The sequence below is a fragment of the Chiloscyllium punctatum genome, chromosome 44 (genome assembly GCF_047496795.1).
Source record: "Chiloscyllium punctatum isolate Juve2018m chromosome 44, sChiPun1.3, whole genome shotgun sequence".
In the NCBI taxonomy this organism is placed as follows: domain Eukaryota; kingdom Metazoa; phylum Chordata; class Chondrichthyes; order Orectolobiformes; family Hemiscylliidae; genus Chiloscyllium; species Chiloscyllium punctatum.
Window position 1 is genome coordinate 20,927,506 of NC_092782.1, and position 21,577 is coordinate 20,949,082.

A 21,577-nucleotide genomic window follows, 5' to 3' on the forward strand; every position below is an offset into this window, starting at 1 on the left:
GAATCGACATTTCGGGCATGAGCCCTTCTTTGGGCTCATGCCCGAAACGTCGATTCTCCTGCTCCTTGGATGCTGCCTGACCTGCTGCGCTTTTCCAGCAACACATTTTCAGCTCTGATCTCCAGCATCTGCAGTCCTCACTTTCTCCAAGAATTGGCAGTGAGCAGGTGAGCACAAAAGAACTGGAGGCCTGAAATGCATCTACTTTAATGCAAGGAGTATAGTGTGTAAGGCAGATGAACTTGGGGTTTAGATTGGTGCCTGGGAGTATGACATTAGTGCCATCAGAGACTTGGTTGAAGGAAGGGCATGATGATTGGCAACTAAATGTTCCAGGATATAGACGCTTCAGACAGGACAGGTAGGAAAGTAAAAGGAGGGGTGGAGTTGCATTGCTGGTCAGGGACGATATCAAGGAGGACACTATGGTGGTCTTGGGTAGTGAGGCATTATAGGTAGAGCTGAGAAATAAGAAGGGCGCAGTTACATTGTTGGGGCTGTATTACAGACCTCCCAACAGTGAGCATGAGGTAGAAGAACAAATAGATAAACAGATTATGAATAGATGTAGAGGCAGTAGAGTAGTGGTGATGGGAGATTTTAATTTTCCCAACATTGACTGGGATACACTTAACGTCAGAGGTCTGGATGGAGTAGAATTTGTAAGAAGTGTCTAGGAGAGTTTTCGAGAGCAGTATGTCAATAGTCCGACAAAGGAAGGGGCCATATTGGACCTGGTACTGGGGAACGAGCCAGGACAAGTGGTAGAAGTTGCTGTGGGGGATTTCTTTGGGAACAGTAACCACAATTCCGTAAGTTTTATAATACTCATAGATAAAGAAGAGAATGGTCCTAAGGGAAGAGTACTAAACTGGGCCAAGGCCAATTATATCAAAATTAGGCTGGAGCTGGTAAATGTGGATTGGACACAGCTATTTGAAGGGAAGTCCACATTTGAGATGTGAGAGGCTTTCAAAGATAAGTTAACAGCAGTGCAGGATAGGCATGTCCTGTTGAAGGCAAAGGATAAGAAGGGCAAGATTTGTGAAATGTGGATGACAGGAGAAATTATACGCATAAGGTCTAGGCAGCCAAGAACAGAACGGGCCCTGGAGGAATATTGGAAGAGTAGGACAATTCTTAAACAAGGAATCAAGCAGGCTATAAGGGGTCATGAAATAGCTTTAGCAAGCAGAATTAAGGAAAATCCTAAAGCATTTTATTCTTCTATAAGAAGCAAGTGGATAACTAGAGAAAGGATTGGTCCACTAAAAGATAATGAAGGAAGGCTGTGTGCCGAACCTGAGAGAATGAGTGAGATTCTGAATGATTATGTTCCTCTCAGTGATGCAAAGTAATGAATCTTGAGATTAGAGATAGACGTTTGATTAGTCTGGATCACGTTGGTCTAAGTCGGGAAGATGTGTTGGGTATGCTCGAGGTTATTAAGGGTGACAAATCCCCAGGACTGGATGGGATCTATCCCAGGTTGCTGAGGAAGGCAAGAGAGCAAATAACTGGAGCTCTGACAGATATCTTTGTGGCATCCTTAAATACAGGTAAGGTGCCAGAGAACTGGAAGGTCCCCTTGTACAAGAAGGGTAGTAGGGGCATTCCGGGTAACTACAGACCAGTGAGCCTGATGTCGGTGGTGGAGAGGGTATGGAGAGATAGAATCTAATTATATTTAGAAAAGAATGAGCTTATCAGTGATAGGCAACATGGTTTTGTGCGGGGGAGATCGTGCCTTACCAACTTGATAGAGTTCTTAAAGGAAGTGACCAAGTTGTTCGATGAAGGAAGGGCTGTTGATGTCATATACATGGACTTTAGTAAGGCGTTTGATGAGATTCCCCATTGCAGACTAATGGAGAAGGTGAAGTCACATGGTGTGCAGGGTGTTCTAGCTAGGTGGATAAAGAACTGGTTGAGCAACAGGAGACAGAGAGTAATAGTTGAAGGGAGTTTCTTGAAATGGAGAAAGGTGATCAGTGGTGTTCTACAGGGGTCAGTGTTGGGGCCACTGTTGTTTTTAATATACATAAATGATCTAGAAGAGGGCACAGTTAGTACGATCAGCAAGTTTGCAGATGACAATGATTGGGTGGAGTGGCAGAAAGCATAAGGGACTGTCAGAGAATATAGGAGGATATAGACAGACTGGAGAGTTGACCGGAAAAGTGCTAGACGGATTTCAATCCAGACAAATGTGAGGTGATGGCATTTAGGCAAGACTAATTCTAGAGCGAATTATACAATGAATGGAAGAGACTTGGGAAAAGTTGATGGGCAGAGAGATCTGGGAGTGCAGGTCCATTGTACCCTGAAGGTTGCTGCATAGGTGGATAGAGTGATCAAGAAGGCATACAGTATGCTTGCCTTCATCGGGCAGGGTATTCAGTATAAAACTGGCAAGTCATGTTAAAATTGTACAAGACATTGGTTCGGCTGTATTTAGAATATTGTGTACAGTTCTGGTCGCCACATTACCAAGAGGATGTGGATGCTTTGGACAGGGTTACAAGGATGTTGCCTGGTATGGAAGGTGCTGGCTATGAAGAGAGGTTGAGTAGGTTAGGTTTATTTTCACTAGAAAAAGGAGATTGAGGGGGGACCTGATTGAGGTTTACAAAATCATGAAGGGTATAGAAAGGGTGGATAGAGACAACTTTTTTCCCAGGGTGAAGGATTCAATAACAAGATGTCATGCTTTCAAGGTGAGAGGTGGAAAGTTTAAGGGGGATACATGCGGCAAGTAATTCACACAGAGGGTGGTGGGCATTTGGAATGCGTTGCCAGCAGAGGTAGTAGAGACAGGCAAGGAAGATTCATTTAAGATGCGTTTGGACAGACGCATGTGTAGGTGGGGAGCAGAGGGAGACAAATACTTAGGAATTGACCGACAGGTTTAGACAGTACATTTGGATTGGCTCAGGCTTGGAGGGCCGAAGGGCCTGTTCCTGGGCTGTAAATTTTCTTTGTATAACATACTGCGTAACACAGACCATTTACTATTTTCAGAAACATGCTTCAACACCAGAGGGAACCTCGCTTGTTTTCTTTGTACATGGATTCTACATTTTCTAAACTGCGAACGGGAAAAAAAGGATCACCCAACCTCATCACAATTAGCTTTCTACTTATCCTTTGCTACTGCACTGTTCATCCCTATAGCAACCTCAGGTAATCTAGGCATTTCTTGGACCAACACAATGCTATTATCAGAAAAATAATTAACCCTCTCTCAGAAGATTTCCCAGTCCACTTCCATCTTGAAGAGTCATCACACATAAGACAGGTTTATTCCAAAACACATAGATCCTCACACCATCTCTTCCCCCCAGAATTCATCACCTCAAACCTCCATGTTAAACTCCATCTGCCACTTATCCACACAATCTGCAAGTCTGTTGAAATGAAATGACATCATCCTCAATGGAGGCATATCTTAAAGTTTGGTAACATTGTCAAGTTTCGAAGTTTTAGTCTGTATTCCGACATCCAAGTCATAGGAGAATGCAATGGTTGTAGCATCTGGCAATACCACAGCCTCGTGTGGACTCGTTTGTAAAATAATCATTCACCACACCTCTCTGTTTTCTCTACTTAAGCAAATCATTTTTCTCCAAGCTGACTGTTACCCTTCTATTCCATGAATCTCAATTTTTTAACCAGTCTTGTATGGCACTTTGTCAAACACTTTCTTAAAATCTAACACAGACAGCATCTATTGCATTTCCTTTGTCAACCTGTTCCTTAGCAACAATATCAGTCAAGCACAATCTATCTTTCACAAATGATGTTGACTCTCCTTAATTAATGAGGAGAAAGTGAGGACTGCAGATGCTGGAGATCAGAGCTGAAAATGTGTTGCTGGAAAAGCGCAGCAGGTCAGGCAGCATCCAAGGAGCAGGAGAATCGACGTTTCGGGCATCAGAAGAAGGGCTGATGCCCAAAACGTCTATTCTCCTGTTCCTTGGATGCTGCCTGACCTGCTGCGCTTTTCCAGCAACACATTTTCAGCTCTCCTTAATTAACCCAAAATTCACGGAGTGTTACTTTCTTTTCTTGATTTTTTGTTCTGAAACTTTACCCACTGATGCTGAGTTGACTGTTCAATAGTCATTAGGACTGTCTTTACATTCTTTCTTGAATAAAAGTTTCATCCAATCCTGTGGAATTTTCTCTGTATCAGAGGAATGTTGGAAGATTATGGGTAAATCCTCCTGCTACCTCCAACTTCACTACTAGCAGCCTTCAGACCATCAAATCAACAGAATTGTATAGTCATGTTCATCAAACATCTTCCCTTTATTTAATCATATTCTCTATTTCCCTGGATATACCAGGAGTCCTGGTTTTGGTTCCCCAACCTTTAAGTCTTGTTGGAACGTAGCCAGCCTAAAAAAAAAGACATCTCCTGAAACAACAACCTTTATAAAGTGTTCCCCATTTGGCCAATCCCATTCCCCAATGGAATATCCAACAATGCCGCCTTCCTAATTGGAATGAGAACATACTGGTTAAGCAAGTCATCCTGAACAAATGTGAGGATGGTCTCTCCATCTTTACCCTTTTACTCTTGCAATATCAAAATAGATATTTGAGTAAAATACCCTCAGATCTGCACTCTACAATTCTTGCACATCTGCAATTTCTCTTCAATTTTGCTCCTCTTGCTCTCTCACAAATTAAAGATTTGAGTACCCCAGTAGTATAATTATATGTTTTTCAATTCTCTACTCAGTGTAAATAAATTCTGTCCTCGGCCCATCAAGGGCATCCTCTCTTTCCAACATTATGACGACTCTAATTTGTACTGCTATCCCACCTCTCATTTCTCCCTCCCATCTTTTCTAAGCACTTGACTTTTTTGATTATTAAGGACCCAGCAGTCACCACCATTAAGCCAAGCTTCCATTACTGTGATTACCTTATATTTCTACACTGTTATTTGTGCTTGTAGCTCAACTTACATTCATTTTGTGTTTACACATGCATACTAAACTGGTCCATGCTTTCCTTGTATTCACTTCGTCCACTATCTACCCTCTGTCTCCATAGATCTCTTTCTTCACTTCTACTTCAAAATTTTGGTTCCCACCCCTCTGCAAATTTAGTTTAAACTCTCCCCTGACCACGCAGCTGCACATCCCCACAAGGAGTATACGACCAAGTATTTTTGAGATACAACCCATCCCTTTTGATGAGTTGCCTCCTGCTGCAAAATTAGTCTCGACTGATCCTATATGGTTGGCACTGACATGCACTACAACTTTTGGCTCACTCCCTTCTTCCTGTAGAATATTTTACACGCTCCCTATGAAGACGTAAATGTAAAGATTTCAAGTAAAGAAAAAAAACAAACCTCCTTCTCCGTAGAACAGAAGCCCATTGTAAAATTTTGTTTCAGCCTGAAAAGAAAAATAAAATCATTTAAAGTATCTTTAGCTTAGCTAAATTATATGTTTCTCCTTGAGACACAAAGTAATTTTACAAAACATTTAAACAACGTTGCTTTCCCTAGCACGTGGGAACGAAAAATGTTAAGTTCTTACCTCATGTTTCAACTTTTTAACTTCACAACAAAGAGCAGCATACACAGTAATCACTTTATTCAGGACCTATAAAAGATATTTTCACTTAATTAGCAAACAGTCAAGCACGATCCACTACCAACATTTAACTCAACATTTTAGACCTTCCAATTACAAACTTCGATAGCAAACCTTTTATTGATTCCTACGCTTAAATCCAACACAAAAACGCAATTGTCACTTCAACGTTATTTTGTGTGGAAACTTCCCATCATAATCATACAAATGCAGTTATTACTGACACATTTAGCCAACCAGAGCTACCAATTTAAAATACAGCAGTAAGCTATCACATACTCAGCACCATCTCTGAAATCAGATATACAAAGAAACTTGTATATTTTTGACAATTCTATAAATTGTGGCAGAGAGCCACAAAACATGTGATATAATTTGTATATTTATTGGTCATAGAGTATTAGAGATGGAGAGCATGAAACAGACTCCTCAGTCCAACTCGCCCATGCTGATCAGATATCCCAACCAAATCTAGTCCCACCTGCCAGCACCCAGCCCATATCCCTCCAAACCCTTCCTACTCATATCCTTGTCTTTTAAATGTTGCAATTGAACTAGCTCCCCACTTCCTCTGGCAGCTCATTCCATACACGTACCACCCTCTGCGTGAAAACGTTGCCCCTTAGGTCTCTTATCTTTCCCCTCTCACCCTAAACCTACGCCCTCTCGTTCTGGATTCCCCCATCCCAGGGAAAAAGACTTTGTCTATTTATCCTATCCATGTCCCTCATGATTTTATAGACCTCGATAAGGTCACCCCTCAGCCTCCGACGTTCCATGGAAAATAGCCCCAGCCTATTCAACATCTCCCTGTAGCTCAAATCCTCCAACACTGGCACCATCCTTGTAAATCTTTTCTGAATCCTTTCAAGTTTCACAACATCCTTCCGAAAGGAAGGAGGTCAGAATTGCTTGCAATATTCCAACAATGGCCTAACCAATGTCCTGTATTCAATATTCTGACCAATAATGGAAAGCATACCAAACACCTTCTTCACTATCCTACCTATCTGCGACTCCACTTTCAAGGAGCTATGAACCTGCACTCCAAGGTCTCTTTTTTCAGCAACACTCCTGAGGACCTTATCATTAAGTGTATATATCCTGCTAAGATTTGCTTTCCAAAATGCAACACCTCATATTTATCTAAATTAAAATCCATCTGCCACTTCTCAGCCCATTGGCCCATCTGATCAAGATTCCATTGTAATCAGAGGTAACCTTCTTCACTGTCCACTACACCTCCAATTTGTGTCATCTGCAAACTTACTAACTATCTCTTATGCTCACATCCAAATCATTTATATAAATGATGAAAGGTAGTGGACCCAGCACCGATCCTTGTGGCACTCCACTGGTCATAGGTCTCCAGTCTGAAAAACAACCCTCCACCACCACCCTCTGTCTTCTACCTCTGAGCCAGTTCTGTATCCAAATGGCTAGTTCTCCCTGTATTCCACAAGATCTAATCTTGCTAACCAGTTTCCCATGGGGAACCTTGTCAAATGCCTTACTGAAGTCCGTATAGATCACATCTACTGCTCTGCCCTCATCAATCCTCTTTGTTACTCCTTCAAAAAACTCAATCAAGTTTGTGAGACATGATTTCCCACACACAAAGCCATACTGACTATTCCTAATCAGTCTTTGCGTTTCCAAATACATGTACATCCTGTCCCTCAGGATTCCCTCCAACAACATGCCCACCACTGACGTCAGGCTCATTGGTCTATAGTTCCCGGACTTGTCCTTACCACGTTTCTTAAAGAGTGGCACTATTTTAGCCAACCTCCAGTCTTCCAGCACCTCACTTGTGACTATCCATGATACAAATTTCTTAGTCAGAGGTCCAGCAATCACTTCCTTAGCTTCCCACAGAGTTCTAGGTTACACCTGATCAGGTCCTGGGATTTATCCACTTTTGTGTTTCAAGACATCCAGCACTTCCTCCTCTGTAATTTGGACATTTTTCAAGATGTCACCATCTATTTCTCTACATTCAATATCTTCCATGTCCTTTTCCACAGTGAATAAGAATGTTTTTAAAATCCCTAATTCACCCTGGAAATATCTCTTTATACTGTCCCCATCAGAGCTTACCTTTCTTTGCCCAATCCTCTATCCTGGCTACAATGCAGTTATGCTCCTCCCTTCCACCAACCACACATTCCATCCCTGGCTGTTGACCCTTCCAGCGCTACCTTTGTCTCCTTCCCATATTGTGACCCACAGCATATCCTCTGAATTACAATGGGCATTCCCCCCCCCCTCACTATAAACCCAGTTATCAAAATAAGCCAGAAGCCAATGAGCAGATCAAGAAGAGGCGAATGTTGTGGGCTGCAGTCCTGTGAATGAGGCTGAAATGATATTGTCATTTTACTCCACTAACATAAAAGGCTCCTTTTAATCTATTATTTTCCGCTTTAAATGACACTGAGGTTCACATTTTCATTTTTCCTCTTACAGTATCAACCCAATAACAGATGCTGCAAAATGGTCGGAAACCAGTATGAGAATGGCAAACTCCACACACTAAAACCAACCACCAATGAAAACCATTTAAAATTGTATTAAATTTTAGATTCATTGGAATTTATTGGTAACAAACATAACTGACAATCATGTTTAAAATGTAATTATCTGAAATTTACTACTTACTTTATTTTCAGTTTTAATGAGTTCCAGTAATGAAGATTGCTCATATGGCAAAAGCTAAAACAAAAATTATAAGTGTTAATCACAATTCTACACCGCCCTCACAAATAATTCAACTGTGCTGTAATATTCAACATTAATATTGTCCCTCCTCTTTATCACTTTCTCCTTCCCAGTCAAGGCAGCAACTCCCTCGGTGGCAGGTAGTTACATGGTACTGGTCATCTGTTGCTTCCTCTACCAGTTTCAGTTATTTACCTTACATTCAAAACATGACCATGAAGACCACAATGAGCCTGATCCCCTCATCAATACCTACACATAGAGGAACCTCAATTACCTGGCATTCGATTAACCGAATTTCGGATTATCTGGACAAGATCACAAGTCCCGATGCTTGACTAAACTGTTATCCGGCATTTGATTATCCAAACAAAAGACTCTGTCAGATAATTGAGGTTCCTCTATATAGGTCTACAGAGAATGGCATTCATGAAGCAATAAAGCAATGGTGAAATGTACCTCCACTATAAAGTACAATTTGACCATCATAGTAGTTATCTCAGATCCATTAACAGTCAGCCAGTCACAAGCTGAATCAGTCAAGTCAGTCAAGGTGTAAATTATAAATAGAATATTGAGTAAACATGAAAGACAGACTTTTCTTTAGCTCATTAGTCAATCAATTCAGTTTTAATGACAATCCACCAGTTTCATGGTCACTTTTACCAAAGTTAGCTTTGAACTTTCTTTAAAATTATTAAATTATCAAGTTCTCTGTATTGAAGCCAACATAGAATACCATCATTTACAACAAAGAACAGTCCTGGACAAATACGTCTTTCCCCATAGGAGCCTACAACTAATAGACAGCTGGCAGCTAGTGTTTTACACGGAACTGCACAGGATAATGGCACAGAAACAGGCCATTCAGCTCAACAAGTGTTTATGCTTCACTTAAGCCTTTTTCCATCTTTTCTCTAAATCTATCATTGTAACCATCTATTCCCTTTTTGCTCAAATGCTTGTTTGAATTCTCTTTAAATGCATTTGTGTTATTCACTTGCTATAATCTTGAGTTCCACATTCTCACCACTATCTGGGTGAAAAAGTTTGTTCCAAATTCCTGATTGTATTTCTTCGGGACTCTTTTATATTGACGGAGTCTAGTTGTCCTCTAACCCACACGAGGACAAATTCTCTATGTATCATCTCCATCAAAGCCTTTCATCATTATAAAAATTCTATTCGGTCACCCAACACTTTAATCTTCAGGAGAAAAAGCCAGTTTGTCAATCACTTCCTGATATCCTTGTAAATCTTCTCTGCACAATCTCAAGTGCCTCATTTCCATTTTAAATGACAATCTGGTTTTCTTTACCAGTTGATCAAGTTGTAATTTTATTACTCATTAGCTGTGTAAGGCTTTGAGTTATTGGGAGATTATAAACTCCTCTTTGAAATTAAATATTTCAAATCAACTTCTGATTAACACTGTCTGTGCGACTCCATGTCTCAATTTTGAGCATCTCATGTATCCCAGTTCAGAAAGCTGCCGTGTCTGTTTCATATTCAATTTTTTCTCAAGCTGATGGTGATATCATCAGGCAGAATAACATTCAACCAGCTTAGAAATATTGTACATATGACCTCAGTGCTGCTACAGCTTGTCGAAGACTGCACTTATTCAGAATGAAAGCTTCAACATCATGTTTAGCTCTTGCAAAATGTTGGTTGAAATCCATCTAAAAGTGGACATCTCCACAGGTTTTTGACACTTCTCTCATGTTAGACTCATTGAGACAGTAGGTGACCAAAACAGTTTGAGAGGGTTGCTTGGTTTCAAACCTTACTTGAACAAGCTATAATGTTTGTAATTCTCTAGTCTTCTGGCACTTTCCTCGAATCTAGGGAGAACAAAGATTGTGGCCAATGCTCCAGAAAGTTCTACCCTGACTTCTTAAAAATCCTTGGATGCATCTCATCTGATCCCGGTTCCTTGTCAACTTTAAGTACCAAGAATCGAAGACTTCTCCCCTTATTAAGCTTGAATGTTTCTAGTGACAGTTTCCTTCTCTGTCACCATGACTTGGGCAGAATCTTCCTCTTTTGTAAAGCCAGTCACCAAGTATTCATTCAGCCATACCTCTACTTGTAAATCCTTTTCTTTGGTCTCTGATCGGCCCTATTTCTCCTTTAACCATCCCTCCTTTATCTGACATCTCCACCTGACACTGCTTTTGGTGGTAAAAAGCTTCTAGCACTATCACTCAAGGGATCATCAGAGCATACAAGATTCTCAACAATGTCAAGGAGGGGCTCAAAGCAACTACACTTATGCCAAATCTTTCTCAATAACGAGGACTGCAGATGCTGGAAAGTCAGAGTCAATAAAATGTGGAGCCGGAAAAAGGTCAAGCAATGAGGAAGGTTATCAGAAATTGCAGCAGGACCTTGATCCGCTAGAGAAGTCGGACTGGAAATAGCAAATGGAGCTTAATATAGATAAGTGTGAGGTCTTGCATTTGAGAAAGTCAAATCAAGGTGGGAGCTTCATGGTAAACAGTAGGGCCTTAAAGAGTGTATTGGACCAGGGGGATTTCAGAGTTCAGGTTCATAGTTCTCTGGAAGTGGAGTCACAGTTGGACAGGGCAGTAAGAAGGCTTTTGCCACACTGGAATTCATCAACCAGGGAATTGAGTATAGAAGCTAGAAACTATGTTGCAGTTATACAGGAGGCTGGTGAGGCCGCACTTGGAGTATTGTGTTCAGTTTTGGACACCTTGCAGTAGGAACTATGTTATTAAACTGGAAAGAGCACAGAAGAAATTTACAAGGATGTTGACTGGCCTCAAGAGACTGAGTTATAGGGAGAGGTTAGACAAGCTAGGACTTTTTTCTTTGGAGTGTAGGAGACTGAGGGGGGCTGTTATTGAGACTATTAGAGGCATGAATATAGTGAATGCACTCGGTCTTTTTCCCAGGGTTGGGGAATCAAGGACTAGAGGGCATCAGTTTAAGGTTAGAGGAGAAAGAATAAAAAGGAACCTATGGGGCAGCATTTTACACAAAGGGTGGTATGCATATGGAATGAGCTGCTAGCAGAAGTGGTTGAGATGGGTACATTAACAACATTTAAAAGGTATTTGGATAAACACATGGATAGGAAAGGATTAGAAGGACATGGGCCAAGTGCAGGGAAATGGGGTTAACGTGGATGGATATTTTGGTCGGCATGGACCAGTTTGGGCCAAAAGGCTTATGTGCATGCTGTAGAACTCTATGATTCTAAGCAATATTAGAACAGAAGGAGAGTTGACGTTTTAGGCAGGACTTTCCTGGTGTTCTGATGCTGCTTGACCTGCTATGCTTTTTCCAGCCTCATGCTTTATCAACTCTAAATCTTTGCAGAACATTGTTAAGGCTCCAATTAGAATACTGTGGGCAAATCTGGACAAATGTAAGGAGAATGTTGAAGTTTGAGAAGGAACCAAGCAATTTTACTATATCCATATCAGAAATGCGGGACTTGTAACAAGACTGAGAAGCTGAGGCTGTTCTTAGAATAGAGATGAAGGGGACTGTGAATTCAGTAGCCTGCAAACCAGTATTAATTATGCACATTATTGCTGATTGGGATGAATCATCTTCAGAAAATGCATGTTAAGTTTTAACATACCATGTAGCATCTTAACATTTCATTTTTCCATGTAACAAGCATCTGTGAAAATGCTGAAAAGTTGGTTAACTGAAAATAGTTAATTAACAACAGCCAGAATTTTGCATTGCTTACAATATAAGGGAGAGGCTAACAGTGTATACAGTTATCACAAAGTAAACTGAAACCAATTGTTGGTATCCATACAATTAGATGGAGAAACACAGAACTTAGTTCATCCTCCTTTTACTTTTTGTCTCAAGCTCTACTGTGATTTCTCTATATCATTAACATAAAAAAACTTCCTGATTTACATTAGGTTGGTTCAATGATGATTCTTTAATCAACTAGCTTAAACACCTCATTCACATTTGCAGCAAATCCTAATACAGGACCTGTTCACATCCTAAGTCAAAACTCAAAAGCCCAGAAAAACTCAACTCTTCAGTCAAAATTCCAGGTCAGTTAGATTAAAATTTCTGAGATACCTTAAGAGCTATAGGATCCAGAGTGAAATCCCAGACATCCCCAACTGAGTCATCCAGTGCATCTTCAATTCCTTTCAACTGATTGGTATATTCTTCAAGAAATCTTCCATAATTCTTCAGCTGCACTTCAGCATGGATTCCTAAGCAGAAAAACAGAGGTTTGGAAAAGTACACTATAACTTGCTAGTTTATATATAAAACTTGCTATCTACATCTTGATATTTTAGCTTTAAAAAAAATTGGCTATGGCTCATTAACCGTTTCTAAGTCAGATCAAAACTAACACACTCAAAAGCAGTAATCTTTCACTATCTTCATTCCTCAGAGATTTTTTAGCTTTAGCATTTACAAACTCTCAGACGAGATTGGACAGGTAACCTTTCATCATCACCTTATCAACATTTATTGAAAAGGAGCGAGATTCACTCACCAATTTTACATTACCTTTGGGTGAATGTTTGGCATTTACTTAACATCATTCCTCGAAGGCAGAGATAAGAATATCAGGTGAAATTCTGCATTTTGGAGAGGATCAAGTGTGACATCATCATTCAAAAAATGATGCAAGGACATTACTAGTAATGAGAAGCTGGTCACTTTCTTATTGAAGATGGGTAAAATTGAAAAACAATGAGAGGAAAAAAAATGGGCACTTGGAGAGATGTAAATTAATTTAGAAGAGTCCACTTGGATTTTAAAAGGCAGATTGTAGTTGACTATTAGGGCTTCTTTCCCTGAAGTAACAAGATGTGATGAAGGGAAAACAAAAAACATTGTCAAATTAATTTGGAAGAAAGTGTTTAACATCATACCATGTTAAAATGGCTCTGGATAATAAAATTGTGGCTCATGAAATGAGGGTCAGTGTTAGGATGGATAATAAACAGGGGAGCTGTGGTTAATGATATATAGGTCATTTCTGATATATAGGGATAATATAGAATTAATGCCACAGTTATAAAGCTCACGCAGGAACAGAGGGACTTGGCAATTCATTTGCATAGATCCTTGAAATTGACAGTAGAGATAGTAAATAGCAAAGTAGACAGCATCTTGGGCTTTGGGAAATAGATAGATTGAGTACAAAAGCAGGAAAGTTACAGTAAATTTTTATAAATCTCTGGGCTGTATGATAGCATGGAAATGTGAAGTCCCAAACAGTGCAGAGAAACAAGACATGCAAGACTTTGATGTGTGGGATTAGTGGAAAGAAATGTCAAACTGTTGTAAAAGCTCAGATCAGCAGTTTGGCTAATTGCAAGCTTGGAGAAACATCTATGTTTGCCAATCCCCATAAAACAATAGCAAAGATAAAGAACTATGCTGTGTTAACAATGTTAGTTAAAGTATGTAATAAATAAATGGCAGTGTGCAAGAGGAGAAACTTAATGAAGCAGTAATAGAGTCATAAATATGACAGCACAGAAACAGACCCTTCAGTCCAACTCGTCTATGTTGAACAGATATTCCAAGTTAATCTTGTCCCATTTGCCAGCACTTAGTCCACATCGCTCTAAACCGTTCCTATTCATATACCCATCCAGATGTCTTTCAATATTGTATTTGCACTTGCTTACTCCGGCAGCTCATTCCACACATGCACCATCCTCTGCGTGATAAAGTTGCCCCTTAGGTTCCTTTTAAATTTTTCACCTCTCACCCTAAGCATATGCCCTCTAGCTCTTGACTCCCCCAACTCAGGGAAAAGACCTTGTCTATTTACCCTATCCATGCACCTCATGATTTTATAAACCTCTATAAGGTCACTCCTCAACCTGACACGGCAGGGAAAACAGCCCCAGCCTATTCAGCCTCTATAGCTCAAACCCTCCATCCCTGGCAACATCCTTGTAAATCTTTTCTGAACCATTTCAAGTTACACAACATCCAAAATCAGGGAGACCAAAATTGCACACAATATTCCAAAGTGACCTAACCAATGCCCTGTAAATGAACTCCCAACTCCTTTATTCAATGCCCTGACCAAGCATATTAATGCCTTCTTTACTATCCGATATACGTGAGATTCCATTTTCAAGGAACTATGAACCTGCACTTCAAGGTCTCTTTGTTCAGCAATACACCCCAGGACCTTACCATTAAAATGTATAAGCCAGGCCCTGATTTGCCTTTCCAAAATGCAGCACCTCACAGTTATCTAAATTAAACTCCATCTGGCACTCCTGGGCCCATTGGCCCATCTGATCAAGATCCCATTGTACTCAGAGGTAACCTTCTTCACTGACCTTCAATCTTGGTGTCATCTGCAAGCTTACTAACTACACCTCCTATGTTCACATCCAAACTTTTTATATAAATGATGAAAAGCAGTGAACCCAGCACCGATCATGTGACAAGCCTCCAGTCTGAAAAGCAACCCTTCACCACCACGACCCACGACCTTCTACCTTTGAGCCAGTTCTGTATCCAAATGACTTGTACTCCTTGTATTCCACGTATTCTTACCTTGCTAACCAAACTACTCTGAGGAACCTTGTCGATTGCCTTCGTGATGTCAATATAGATCACGTACACCGCTCTTTCCTCATCAATCCTCGGTGTTACTTCAACAAACTTCAATCAAGTTAGTGAGACCTGATTTCCCACACACAAAGCTATGTTGACTAAGCCTATTCAGTCCTTGCCTATCGAAATACATGCAAATCCTGTCCCTCAGGATCCCCTCCAACAACATGCTCACCACTGATGTCAGGTTTATCAGTTCCCTGGTTTTTCCTTACCACCTTTCTGAAATAGTGGTACCATGTCAGCCAACTTCCAATCTTCTGGCACCTCACCTGTGACTATGGATGATACAAATATCTCAAGAAGCCAAGCAATCCCTTCTCTAGCATTCCACAGAGTTCTAGGATAGACCTGATCAGGTCTGGGGATTTATCCACCTTCATGCATTTTAAGACATCCAGCACCACCTCCCCTGTAACACAGGCATTTTTCAAGATGTCACCATCTATTTCCCCATATTCTGTACTTTCCATGTCCTTCTCCACAGTAAACTTGGATGCAACATAATCGTTTAGTATCTTCCCCTTCTCCTGCAGTTCTACACAGAGGCTGCCTTGCTGATCTTTAAGGGGCCCTATTCTCTCCTCAGTTACCCTTTTGTCCTAATGTATTAGTAGAGGTCAATAACAATATATGGTGACAACTGTCTTGCTAAATGCCATTTTGTGTGACTTATACTCCTACCAAATAAATTTACTACTGCTTCTACCAAATACCCTATACCCAGAGCTTTCAGACTTGTTATAATGAAAAGTCCCAAATATTGATTCAAACTTAGAAGACCTAAACTGGAGTACTGCATCTAGTTTTAGTCATAGTGCCTTTGGAAGAACCCAATGGCACTTATAAGGGTGTAATAGAGATATACGAGAATCAATCCAAACATCAATCCTTAACTGTTGCTGGAGTAGCTGGTGTTGCACCTTGTGAAGCAAAAGAGATCAAGAGACATCTAACAGACGTAGAGTGAAATACCAGGTTGAGATACAGATCACGTATTCCTATTAGCTGATTGTACAAGGACAATAGCACCTGGATTTAAGATTTTGCATAGGAGATTCAAAGGGCAATAAGCTCTCTGCTTATGAGGGTGGTGGAAACAAAGACAATTAATGATATCAAAAGATTGGAAAGCCTATTAAGAGAAATAATTTATGGGGTTATGAGGATAGAATAAGGTAATGGAAGTTAATTGCTGTAAGTAAGCTGTCAAGAACTCATTAGACCAAACGATCTCTATTATGATAATTCTAAAACACACATCAGTTAACAAACTGCACTGAGATACAGTAGATCACAGATTGCATTCTAGCATTAGGAAATGCTGCAAGCAACGTTCATTGTATCGAATTGGTTCAATGGCTAAGATTATTATTATACTGATCACTTCGAGGGAACAGACCGACTAATGCTGAAAATTCAGGGTTTATGGAACAGTCCTTCCATGGTGGGAGTCTCCACTCCCTAGGGTTGAGGGATTGCCCAGGTGGCGGGAGTGGATGAGGAACGGGAGTTAGAAGACAGCATCACCACAGGGAAAAGGGAGCTTCTTTCCCCGTGGGAAGCTAAGACGCGGCTCTGAACTCACTCTGGGATCCGTCATCGAAGCGGTCAAACTGCCAGTCCCGGGCCTGAGGGTCCAACGCCATCTTCAGATCCCGTGAGCAGACCAGGCGGGTTCCGCAGCCGCGCGCACGACGCTGCCCCGATGCTCTCTGGGAAATGCAGTTTTCAGGTGAAAGGTCAGCCTGAATCATGCCAAAGACCTGTCACTGACTAACATCAGACAGCAGTGAAACAGACTTAATATTTCAGGTCTGTGAACTTACATCAAAACTAACCTGAACACTGTTTCTCCCTCCACAGAAACTGTCGGATCTACTTAATTTTGTTTAGCACTTTATGCTTTTATTTCTCTGTGAATGAATTGGGACAGGTATGAGGAGTCGAGGATCAGGATTGGGTCAAGAATTACATACCTAATTATAGGATTGCATTCTACAAGTTTTACACTTGAAAAGTACTTCATTCGCTGTTTGAGATGTATGGTTTCTGACAGGCACCATGTAAATACACTGTTTAATCAAGAAACGTACAGCATAGGTAATGACCATTTTGGCTATGATGCCTGTGCTGACTCTACACTTATTCCACCATGTGCCGATAGTAATTAATATAATTGGTGAACTATAAGCATATATAACATTTTGGAATCTGAAAATTAATCTGAAATGAATAATCTACTGATTATCATGAAGCCATTGTCGAGCATCCATTAAACTCAGTCTGGCTCGCTAATGTCCATCAGGGAAGAAACCTGACATCTTTACCTGGTTTCACCTAAATGTGACTCCAGAACCACAGCAATGGGGTTGACTCTTAACTGCTCTCTGAAATGGCCTAGCAAGCCAATCAGTTGTATCAATTACTGCAAAGTCTCTACAAAGAAATGAAACCAGGTGGACCACCTAGCATCGACTGAGGCATTGAAATAGATAACAACAGAAACAGCCCTATGCACCCTACAAATTTTCCTCACTGGCATTTGAGTCGAATGCCAAAGTTGGGAGTGTTGTCTCACAGACTAATCAAGCAACAGCCTGACATAGTCATACCCTAGCTACATGACAAAGGAGAAGCGCTCTGAAAACTAGTACTTCCAAATAAACCTGTTGGCTATAACTTGGTGTTGTGTGTTTTTTTAACTTTGACAAAAAAGAGACAGATTGTTCAGACTGGAGGTCTGCGAGTAGCAGTGTGCCACAAGGATTGCCACTGGGTCAGCTGTTGTTCATCATTTATATAAAAGATCTGGATGAGAATATGGGAGGCATGGTTAATAAATTTACAGATGACACCAAAATTGGTGGTATAGTAGACAGTGAAGAAGGTGATCAAACAAAACAACGGGATCTTGCTTAACTGGGCCTGTAGGCTAAAGAATAGTAAATGGAGCTTAATTTAGATAAAAGCAAGGTAGTGCATTTGGTAAGACAAACAGGCAGGAAAGACACAGTTAATGGTAGGGCCCTGGGGAGTGTTGTCAAACAGAGATCTCAGGTGCAGGTACATAATTCCTTGAAAATGAAGTCACAAGTAGACAGGAAGCGAAGAATGCATTTGGCACACTTGCCTTCATCAGTCAGAACATTAAGTATAGAAGTTGGGAAGTCATGTTACAGCTATAAAAAGACATTGATAATTCACATTTGGAGTACTGCATACAATTCTGGTCACCCTGCTATAGGAAGGATGTTATTAAACTGGAGAGGGTGCAAAGAGATTTACAAGCATGTTACTGAGACTGCAAGTTTGACTTAGAAGGAAAGATTAGATAACCTGGCACTTTTTCACTGGAGCTTCGGAGGCTGAGATGTGACCTTATAGAGGTTTATAAAATAATGAGATGCATAGATAGGTGAATAGCAAACATCTTTCCCCCAGGTTAGGGGTTTAAGGTGAGAGGAGAACGATTTAAAAGGGATCTGAAAGGCAAGGTTTTCATACAGAGAGTGGTGTGTCTGTGGAACAAGCTGTCAGAGGAAGTGGTACAGGCAAGTACAATTACAACATTTAAAAGACATTTGGACAGGTTTAGAGGCAGAAGGGCCAAATGCAAGCACATGGGATGAGTTCAGTTTAAGAAACCTGGCCAGTACAGATAATTTGGGCTGAAGGATCTGTTTCTGTGCTGTATGATTCTATGACTGTAACCCTGGTTCAATGCAGAGTACAGGATTGCATGTCAGGAGCAGCAACAGGCTGAAGATGAGGTGCCAAACTGGTGAAGCTACCAGACAGGACACTTGTATGCCAAACTGCATAAGCAGCAAGTAGAAGGGAAAATGATGAGATTCTGAAGGGAAAATATAGAAAGTTGGGCAGGAATTTAAAAAGGAGGTCCTCTGGATTACTCCCGGTGATACAAGCTAGTGAGGGTAGGAATAGGAGGATAGAGCAAATAAATACATGGCTGAGAAGCTGGTGCATAGGAGAAGGGTTTGCATTTTTGGATCACTGGAATCTCTTCTGTAGTAGAAGTGACCTGCACAAGAAGGATGGATTGCACCTGAACTGGAACGGGACTAATATACTGGCAGGGAGATTTGCTGGAGCTGCTCAGGAGAATTTAAACTAGTAAGGTGGGCAGGGGGGAAATAGGAAAGAGATCAATCTGAGACTGGTGCAGTTGGGAAAGGGAACAAGTCAAACAGTCAGGGCAGTAAAGGAACAAAACAGAGAACAAGATAGGACTGATAAATTAAACTGCATTTATTTCAATGCAAGAAGCCTAACAGGGAAGGCAGATGAACTCAGGGCATGGTGAGGAACATGGGACTGGAATATCATAGGAATTACAGAGACATGGCTCAGGGATGGACAGGACTGGCAGCGTAATATTCCAGGATACAAATGCTATAGGAAGGATAGAAAGGTGGGCAAGAGAGGAGGGGGAGTGGCGCTTTTGGTAAGGGATAGTATTACTGCTATACCTGGGAATACATCCAGGAAAGTTGTTTGGGTGGAACTGAGAAATAAGGAAGGGATGATCACCTTATTGGGATTGTATTATACACCCCTAATAGTCAGTGTGAATTGAGAAACAAATTTGGAAAGGAGATTTCAGTTATCTGTAGGAAAAATAGGGTATTTCTGGTAGGGGATTTTAACTTTCCAAACATAGACTGGGACTGCCATAGTGTCAAGGGTTTAGATAGAGAGAAATTTGTTAAGTGTGAGCAAGAATTTTTTCTGATTCAGTATGTGGATGTACCTATTAGAGAAGGTGCAAAACTTGACCTACTTTTGGGAAATAAGGCAGGGCAGGTGACTGAGGTGTCAGTGGGGGAGCACTTTGGGGCCAGTGACCATAATTCTATTAGATTTAAAATAGTGATGGAGAAAGATAGGCCAGATCTAAAAGTTGAAGTTCTAAATTGGAGACATTTTGACGGTATTAGGCAAGAACATTCAAAAGCTGATTGGGACAAATGTTCGCAGGTAAAGGGACAACATGAGATAACAAGAGTCCAGGGATAGTACATTCCTGTTAGGATGAAAGGCAAGGCTAGTATGTGTAGGGAATGCTAGATGACTAGAGAAATTGAGGTTTTGGTTAAGAAAAAATGGAAACATATGACAGGTATAAACAGGGGAGAGCAAGTGATTCTTTAGAAGACTATAAAGGCAGTCGGAGTCTACTTAAGAGGCAAATAAGGAAGGCAAAAAGGGAACATGAGATAGGGTTGAAGAGAATCCAAAGGATTTTTATAAATACATGAAGGACAAAGGGTAACTAGGAAGAGAATAGGGCCCCTCAAAGATCAACAAGGCAGCCTATGTGTGGAAGCACAGGAGATGAGGGAGATACTAAATGGGTATTTTGCATCAGTGTTTACAGTGGAAAAAGACATGGGGAATATGGGGAAATAGATGGTGACAGCTTCAAAAATGTTTATACATAAGAGGAGGAGATGCTGGATGTTTTGAAACGCATAAAAGTGGATAAATCCCCAGGACCTGATCAGGTGTACCCTCAAGCTCTGTGGGAAGCTAGGGAAGTGATTGCTAGACCCCTTGCTGAGATATTTGTATCATCGATAGTCACAGGTGAGGTGCCGGAAGACTGGAGATTCATTAATACAGTGCCACTGTTTAAGAAACCTAGTAAAGAAAAACCGGGGAACTACAGACAAGTGAGCCTGACATTGGCGAAGGGCCAAGTTGTTGGAGGGAATCCTGAGGGACAGAATTTACTAGTATTTGTAAAGGCAAGGACTGATTAGGGATAGTCAGCATGGCTTTTTGCATAGGAAATCAATTTACAGAGTCTTTATGAAAGTATTTGACAAGGTCGGCTAGTGCAGAAGATTAAGTCATATGGGATCCAGGTAAGTTGGTAAATTGGATTAAAAATTGGCTTGGTCATAGATGACAGTGGTTAGTTGTGTTAGGTGTTTTTCTGACTGGAGGTCTGTTACCAGTGGTGTTCCATAAGGATCAGTGCCAGGACTTCTGTTGTTTGTAATATATATGAATGGCTTGAATGAAACTGTCAGTGGTCTGATTACAAGTTTGCAGATAACATGAAAATTGATGGAGTTCTGTATCGTGAAGCAGGTTGTCAAAAGGATACAGCAGGATATAGATCAGTTGGAAAGTTGGGCTGAGAAAAGTTGGGGCGGCACAGTGGTTAGTATTGCTGCATCACAGATTGCCCTGGGTCCAATCCCAACTTTGGCTGACTGTCTCTGGAGTTTGCACATTCTCCCTGTGCCTGTGTGTGTTGCCTCTGGTTCCTCCCACAGTCCAAAGATGAGCAGGTTAGGTAGATTGGCAATGCCAAATTGCCCTGTAGTGTCGAGGGATGTGCAGGCTAGGTGGAATAGCCACAGAAATACAGGGTTACTGAGTTAGGATGGGCAGGTCTGGATGGGATGCTCTTCAGAGGGTTGATGTGGACTCGATGGGCCAAATTGCCTGTCTCCATACGGTAGGGATTCTATGATTCAGAAATGGCAGATAGAGTTTAATCTCAACAAGGGTGGCATGGTGGCATGGTGGCTCAGTGGTTAGCACTGCTGCCTCACAGTGCCAGGGACCCAGGTTCGATTCCAGCCTCGGGCGACTAT

General features: G+C 41.0%; 1 protein-coding gene across 1 annotated transcript in view; it reads right to left on the reverse strand.

Moving 5' to 3' along the window:
- Positions 1 to 16,628, reverse strand: part of washc4 (WASH complex subunit 4) — a 108,748-nt gene extending 92,120 nt beyond the window's left edge. The window contains exons 1-5 of the mRNA XM_072562430.1: positions 16,534 to 16,628; positions 12,420 to 12,559; positions 8,277 to 8,330; positions 5,559 to 5,624; positions 5,369 to 5,414 (exon numbers count right to left, since the gene is read on the reverse strand). Coding sequence (XP_072418531.1) covers positions 5,369 to 5,414; positions 5,559 to 5,624; positions 8,277 to 8,330; positions 12,420 to 12,559; positions 16,534 to 16,594 — 367 coding nt within the window. The 5' untranslated portion in view covers positions 16,595 to 16,628. The remainder of the gene's footprint in view (positions 1 to 5,368; positions 5,415 to 5,558; positions 5,625 to 8,276; positions 8,331 to 12,419; positions 12,560 to 16,533) is intronic.
- Between the last annotated feature and the right edge of the window lie 4,949 nt (positions 16,629 to 21,577).